Source organism: Neophocaena asiaeorientalis, unplaced genomic scaffold (assembly GCF_003031525.2).
Source record: "Neophocaena asiaeorientalis asiaeorientalis breed wild unplaced genomic scaffold, Neophocaena_asiaeorientalis_V1.1 scaffold327, whole genome shotgun sequence".
Lineage (NCBI taxonomy): Eukaryota > Metazoa > Chordata > Mammalia > Artiodactyla > Phocoenidae > Neophocaena > Neophocaena asiaeorientalis.
Window position 1 is genome coordinate 7,186,891 of NW_020174560.1, and position 7,674 is coordinate 7,194,564.

At 35.4% G+C, this 7,674-nt stretch overlaps 1 protein-coding gene across 2 annotated transcripts in view; it reads left to right on the plus strand.

Annotated features, from left to right (window-relative positions):
• The window catches only part of USP32 (ubiquitin specific peptidase 32), a 197,142-nt gene that overhangs the window by 54,857 nt on the left and 134,611 nt on the right, over nt 1-7,674 (plus strand). For both annotated transcript variants that reach the window (XM_024757701.1, XM_024757702.1), the window contains exon 2: nt 6,582-6,709. In XM_024757701.1, the coding sequence (XP_024613469.1) occupies nt 6,582-6,709 (128 nt within the window). The remainder of the gene's footprint in view (nt 1-6,581; nt 6,710-7,674) is intronic.

Here is a 7,674-nt window from a genome sequence, read left to right on the forward strand (position 1 = left end):
TGGATTTGAACTTGTATATATTTTGTTTGTGCCCTTAACCATTTGGCCAGAGGTTGCCAAACTTGGCAGCTGGTGGGCCATATTTAGACTGCATGTTGATTAATTTTTTTTTTAATATTAGCTGCTAACACTTTTAATATGGAGAGATTTCACAAAAAATTTATATTCCTGGTTTCCTCATTGCCACATTGCAGCATAGGCCTGGAACTTAGTAGCAGCTTCACGCTGTAGGAGGAATATGTGCTCTCTAGGGTTCCACAGACCCCACCTGGCCCACTTCATCATTTATAGTACCCTCCTGCTCCCTGTAGGTATTTCCATTTTTGAGGTTTGCATCATCAGTCTTTACTACCACCAGTAATTCCTTTTATGCTTGAACTTGTGTTCCAGAGCAGAGGAGCTACAGAATATTTTTATTCATACAGCTTTTCTTCCCAATGTGAGGTCTGAGAATAGTCAAGTGTAAGGGAGATGCCTTATGTTTCTGGCCTTTTGAGTTGGAATTACACATATATTTTCATTTATTTGGACAATATTTATTGATAGTGATGGTAAAGGATCAGATGAAATGTGGTTCAGAAATAGCGGAGAGTATTAAAGAAGCACAGGTTTCTTGTCGTCAGCGCCCATGGCCCTGAATATGTAGTCCTTCAGCGAGACATAGACTGCCTGGAGTGAATTCAGTGTCCTCGCCTTAGCTCACTGCAGTACACTGTTGCCTTTCACCCTGCTCCGAAAGCCAAGTGGTAAGAAAGGGTGGGAAAGTCTTGGATGAGAAGGTGTCCAGACGGAAGCACTAATTCGTAGCTACAATGAACTCAAATCAGCCATGTTAGTCACAGTTATATCAACTGATATAACCTGTAAATCTTACTTAGCTTGGAAGACTACCATTTTCTCTTAAAAACTGGTGATTAGGTTGTTTATGCTGATAAATTGCTATATTAGGTTTATTATAGATCAAATAGGTCTTGAGAATGTCATGCTATAGATGATCAAATGTAAAAAGAATTCACAAGGAGATCTTTATAGAAAGTATATATGCAAATAATCACTAGATGCACCTAGCTATCTGTTTTGCTCTAACTTGTGCTTAGTAATGTAGTTTTAGAGCACTCTTCCCCCTTTTTAGATGTTCTTCCTCTGTGCACAACTATGTCTTTTATGTTTGCTATATTGTCATTGTTTATTCATGAATCTGTCTCTTAGCTGTGAGTTCCTTGAAAGCAGACTTGGAGGTCTTATTAGTTTTGTGTTCCTCATGGCCTAGCACAGTGTTTGGGCATATATATGATCAGTAAGGGCACAGTAGCCTTTAATTAATTAATGATTTGTTGATTGATTGATTGCATTTCAGGAACATCTTACTGGAAGGATTCTGTTTCTGTGGTGAGAACCATAATCTTTGTTTTATCTCTGTTTCAGTATTTGCCCTTTCTGTGTAATTGCTTTTACTTTTGTGCTATAATCATTACGTGATTATCAACTACTTTCTTTTTCTTACCATATCTTGGTATTTGATTGTGAGTTGCTAATTCTCACTAATGGAATATTTTGAAAACTGAGATGTCTTGAAATCACCAAGGCTTTTTGTTGGATGAGATTTGTGTTAAATTTTCTTGAAAATCTGTTTTGATATGAGAAAAGAAATCTTTCTCCCTTTGTTCTTTGCCTTGGGTGTTCCCTTGTCTTTCATTCACACTTACTTCCTGTTTGAGGAAGGATTTTAGTTCTGTTTCTGTAGTTTTCAATAAGATTCTGGTTAGTTTCTTGACTCTTATGATGGTGTTATAGGTGGACTTGAAATGTTTCTACAGTTCCTTAGATTAAGAAAAACCTAAAGTAAAACCAGCCCTTGAGATTTATTTTTTGAAGGTGAAATACCCCTTTAAGCTATTCCCATTGTGGTCAAATATATTAGTTTACTGTCCAAATGTATTAGTTTCGTGTCATGCTTTCCTATTTTATTCTGGAGTCCTTCATTTCTAATCTAGTCTTGTTCTCTAGGCTTATGCATAGCTGTCCTGCTGGGATATCATATCATAATCATCTTAGAAATTCCCTTTACCTCTCTTATGCTACAGTCAGTGTTTCCTGGATCCCTTTTCTTTCCTTTGTTTACCCCCTCATTTTGTTGTAGGACATTCTCCTGTAGCTTTCTGGAAAAGGTACAGGAGAGATTGTTTGTACTTTTTCCTTGTTATATTTTTCTAGTACCCTATTCTTATTTGGATGCAATTTTCTTTTTCTCCTTTTCTGAGAATATTTGGAGGTTTTCATATTTTTTTCTTCTTTCTTCATTATTTCTGTTCACCCCTCCCCCTTCCCCCATTTGTTTGTTTTGGTACCTTTCTTTTTGGAATCTTCCTCAGTTTTTGGTGTTCCTTGGCAGTTCATTCATTTTTTCAGTCTACTCTTGATATATAATTTATATACAATAAAATGCACAGATTTTAAGTATTCAGTTTAGTAAGTTTTGACAATCATATTCGCTTTTGTAGCCACCACCCCAATCAAATATATAAGACATTTCCATCAACTCAGAAGAGTTCCCTCCTATCTCTCTGCAGTGTCTGTTCCCTGCAATTCCAGCCACATACTCCCCACTTCACCACCTGTCAACCACTGTCTTTGACATCACAGCTAGTTTTGCCTCTTTAAGTCTTTTATATAATGCAGTCGTATGGTATATGTTTTTTTGTGTCTGGCTTATTTTGCTCAGCATAGTTTTTGAGATCCACTTATGTTGGTGCATGAATCAGTGGTTTCTTCATTTTTATTGCAGAATACTATTCCATTGTATGGATATACCACATTTATTTATTCATCTGTTCAAGGATCAAGGGGTCGTTGTTTCTAGTGTTTTTGCTATTGTTAATAAAGCTCCTTTGTATGTTTCTGTACAGTATTTTCTTGGGTAAATAGCAAGGAGTGGAATTATTGGGTCATAAGGTAAAGTATATGCTTAACTTTATAATAACTGCCAAACTGCCTTTTTATTTTAAAGAGTGATGCATTAGAAGATTGACTGGAAGACTTACATGTTTGAGTATATCACTTGTTGACTTGTGGATTTTCCTTTTGGGAACCCAGCCATTTCTAAAGGGGGAATGGAGACATTCCCCTCACCCCATGTCAGTAACAGTAGGTCTTTGTTCTAGAATCATTTACTTTCTTCAGAGAAGAATCCTCATTGATTCTGCCCAGGTGATATATATGTGAGAATAGGGCAAGGGAGGACAGCTGGATGCAAATGCTCACTTAATCTTCACCTTTTTTCATACCTCATTGTCCTTCCTATAGTTCTTAGCTAAATCTGGTGTTTCCATGTATGGAGCCTTTCTGTGTCAGTGTCTCCAGAGAATGTATCTCTGGTTTTTGATATATATCTACATCTAAAAGTGATGTGCGGGGGTGGGTAGATTGGTAGATTGGTGCGTGACTGTGTTGTGCTGCAAGGGACCCGAGAGTCTAAGCACTCCTCATATAATTTTCAACCAATTTCTCTTCAGTCCCACCTTTTACCCTCACCCCTTTTTTTTTGTGGTAACTGGTACAATGAATTTGAGTCTTTTTTGGGTGCCCTAGACAGAGTAAGTTAGTTCACTTTCTTGTTCACATTTCTCAACTGCTGGTGCTTAGGTTTCAATTTTATTTTATCTGCTCAGGTCAGTCACTCCTCCAGACACTAATGTTCCCCAGAAAAAATTGACTGCCTCTTAGATCCTCAGTTCTTTTTTCTCCTATTCTCTTTGTCCTTGTGAGTTTATGTCCTTTTTTATTCTTGCTGTAATTTTAGTGAAGTCTTTGGAGAGAGAGGAGATAGAAAAACCACATGTGTTCAGTTTTCTATTTTTTCCAGAAATTGCTTTTTCTTTCTAAAACTAAAATAACTGCATGTTATTTATGTTTTCCTACCCTAAAATTTTACTAGGCTTGATTCTCTTTTGTTTTCCATCTTGCCTGAATCTTTATTTTTAAAGTTTTCAAAGTTTCACTTGTACAATGAATGCTTTTATGTATTCCTTATCTACAGATGAACTAACTGTTAGCTTGTTTATTTTGAATAAAAATACTATTTATTTTCAGTAAATATGGATCTCTGGCAGTATTTTAGTGTCTGATAGTTTCTTTTGTGCATATACAATAACTTACTCAATCTGTCTTCTGCTGATGGACATTGTTTGCTTTTACAAATGCTTTAAAAAGCTTATATGTACATTTTCTCCTGTTATTAGGGAATAAATTCATTAATCATCTGGTTGCTATTTTTTTAACATATTACCAAACAGTCCTTCAAATATCTATAACCAACAGTGTATAAGATTATCATTTTATATCACAATGATTGATTTTTCTTGTCTCCTCCACTAGACTATGAGCATCCTAATTTGTTAGTAAAACCATTAATGAAAATTAGGCATATTGAAGAAATAGGTATTCTGGTAGCTGAAGTAATTTCTTCTTTTTTATTGTAATTTATAAAATGAGCTTTGTTCTGTTTCTCACTTTTGCATTCTAAAAAGGAAAAAAAATTAGTAACTTGGGGCTATTAATATTATGAATTCATTTTAAATGAATTAAGCATCTAGAGTTCATACTTTTTCTAGCTACTTATTCAAGTATTAGTTCTTATTGTTTTATCATTGCCCTACAGGTTGTTGAACTCATGAACTTTCCCTCCCTACCACAGACTTTCATTGAATGATAATCTATGTGCCAGGGCACTCTTTAGTCTTTATCTTGCTGGCCCTTTCTGCCTTACTTGAGACTGTAGACCAGCCCTTTTTCTTGTCCTTTGGAGACTACACTCTTGTTTTTCCTGTTCTAACTATTCCTTGTCAATCTTGTTTGAGTATTTTTTCTTTCTCCACAGGTACTGTAAGCTTTGGTTTCTCCCAGTTTTGTCTGTCTCATTTGTACTCTTCATTCATGACTTTAATTGCTGCCTATAGGTTGATGACTCTCATCAAACCTCTCCTAAGCTTTACACTCATAATTGTAAAAACCCAGTGGATCTCCCCAAGGTTCCTCATTTTCAGTATGTCCTTATCAGAATTTGTCATTGTTTTTCTTCCTCACGATTTTTTTAAAAAAATATTTTAAAATTTTATTTATTTGGCTCTGCTGGGTGTTAGTTGTGGCATGCAGGATCTTTGTTGCTGTGTGCGGGATCTTCGTTGCGGCATGCAGAATCTTTAGTTGTAGCATGCAAACCCTTAGTTGCGGCATGTGGGCTCTAATCTAGTTCCCCGACTAGGGATTGAACCTAGGCCCCCTGCATTGGGAGTGTGGAGTCTTAGCCACTAGACCACCAGGGAAGTCCCCATTTCCTCACTTACTCTTTTTCATACATTCCCTTTCTACATGCTAATACCATCCTTCAAGTTTCCCAGGATAGAATCCTGAGTGTTATTCTAGATTGCTTCTACTTTTAGTCAAGCTTCAGATTCTACTGACTTTTCCTTCTAAATATTTCCCAGATTTAGCTCCTCCTTTTCTTCTCTTAGTAGCAGTCTATCTTTTGCTTCCACATTTGTTCCACTCTCTGTAGAACTGGTAAACTATCTGAATTTTATCTCACTGTGTCCTGTTTCCTGTCTGCTTGGAGTTTGTATCTGAATTGTGTCTGACGGAATCCCTTCCTTATTATGACAGAACCAAATTTCTCTGAATTGGTCAATGACTGCTTTAGGTTTATCACTTGCTACTCCCTGCCTTATTCATTTTGTTCTAGTAACATACAGTTCTCCATACGCTCTATACATCATGCTCTATGCATTATACTTTGAAACAAACTATTATGTCTGCCTGGCATGCCCTTGTCCATTTTGCCTGGGTTAGCCTTTAAAAGTTTAAGTAATCATCCTCTCTGTCCAGAAGTCTTGTCTTTCTTCTCTAGCATGGGATAAAGGTACTAATTCTGTGCCTCCATAGTGACGATTGTACTGACCACATAATACTAAAGAGTATTTATTTTTCTGTCCTTGTAGACAGAGATTGTTCTATTCAGTGGAAAAAAGGCTTCAATGCCTAAAATAAAGTAATGGCTCAGTAATTTATTTTATGAGAGTGGGTGTCTAAAAATTATAGTTTATTAGAATCATCTATTTATAGGTTGCTTTCTTTGTAGATGATGACACGGTCTAAACTAAACTTAGGGGGAGTCTTCTGCATGGATAGATACGTGCTCAAAGAGTAGAAATAATATAATTTTTATCCCAGAGGCAATGAGTGCATTGCTGCTAAAAACATATTAATACCAGTGTCTAAGGCCATTTAGCTTACTTGCTAATTCGAAGTACTTGTTACCTCTTCCTTACCCCTGCCTAAAATTTGTATGCATAATTTAATGTTCTGTCATTTGAAAATAGTGGGTCAGGAATTTGCATATTTATTTTCTAGATTAGATTTGAAGATATTAGAATTATGAAAAATATCTTTGGGTTTATTTGACTTATTTGGAAAGAGAAATAATATTTGCCAATTTTTATTAGGAATTGGGTTGAAAAAATGTAAAGATTTTGAGAGATGACTTTTCTCCTCTAGTTTCTTACCCATCTTCTCTTTCTGAATTTCAGTTACAGATGTAGAGCTGAAACGACTGAAAGATGCCTTCAAGAGGACCTGTGGACTCTCATATTACATGGGCCAGCACTGCTTCATCAGAGAAGTGCTTGGGGATGGAGTGCCTCCAAAAGTTGCTGAGGTAATCTTTATGTTCTAGGTTTTCCTGTGAGATAGTTACCACCAGCCTGAATTCTTGAGGGTTCTTCTGGTCTTGACAGATGTAATCTTCCCTACAGTTATTTTTCTTGCTGAGTAGGTTAACAGATCTTGTGTTAGATGTCAATATGGCTGTGTTCTTAGAGGCCAAATGGGAGTACTGCAGAGCTGCAATTCTGCTTCTGTGTGCTTCTGAGCTTTAATAGCCACTGATTATTATCATGGGACCATTTATATGACTAGCTTCTTATTCTTATAAACTTCATCACCCTGACATATAATTTTTATGTTGGGAGTATTTTTATAAATTTTGAATTTAAAACCTTTCTATATAGTAAAACCTAATTAAATTAATTCTGTAAAATTAAATGTTGTACATGAAACACTAGCTTTTTGGAATTTGTAAAGGCTTATTTAAATTCTACTAAAAATTTTTAGGTAGAGATAAAATGAGCTAAGTTGATATAAATATCCCCTTTCTAACATTAAGTTCACTATTTTATAGGTATATACACAGATATGTATTATGTCATTCGAAAGGTGAAATGATAAAAAAATTAATACAACAGTGAAAATTATAATAAGAATTTTAAGCTTGGTGTATTTCATAAAACCTTGATTCACCATTCCTAATTAGTGACAGTTGATATTTCTAACCCGTGCTGTGTGCTTTTGAATCTTATGGTTTACATAATATAGAAATTACATTTATTGCTTTTTTGTGTGTTTTAATCTTTTTTTTTTTTGGTGGGGATATATGTTGCATTAATTCTGTTACATGTATTCTTGTGTAAAATTACGTACTTTCTTGCTCTGTCATTATTTTGGATTTATGACAGGGTTAGTTTTTTTCCTGATACTATTTATTGGGTTCTCTTTTTCAGTATGAATTCATCTTCCTATTTTCTTGTGTTTTTTTTTTTTTTTTTTTTTGGGTAAACGGGCCTC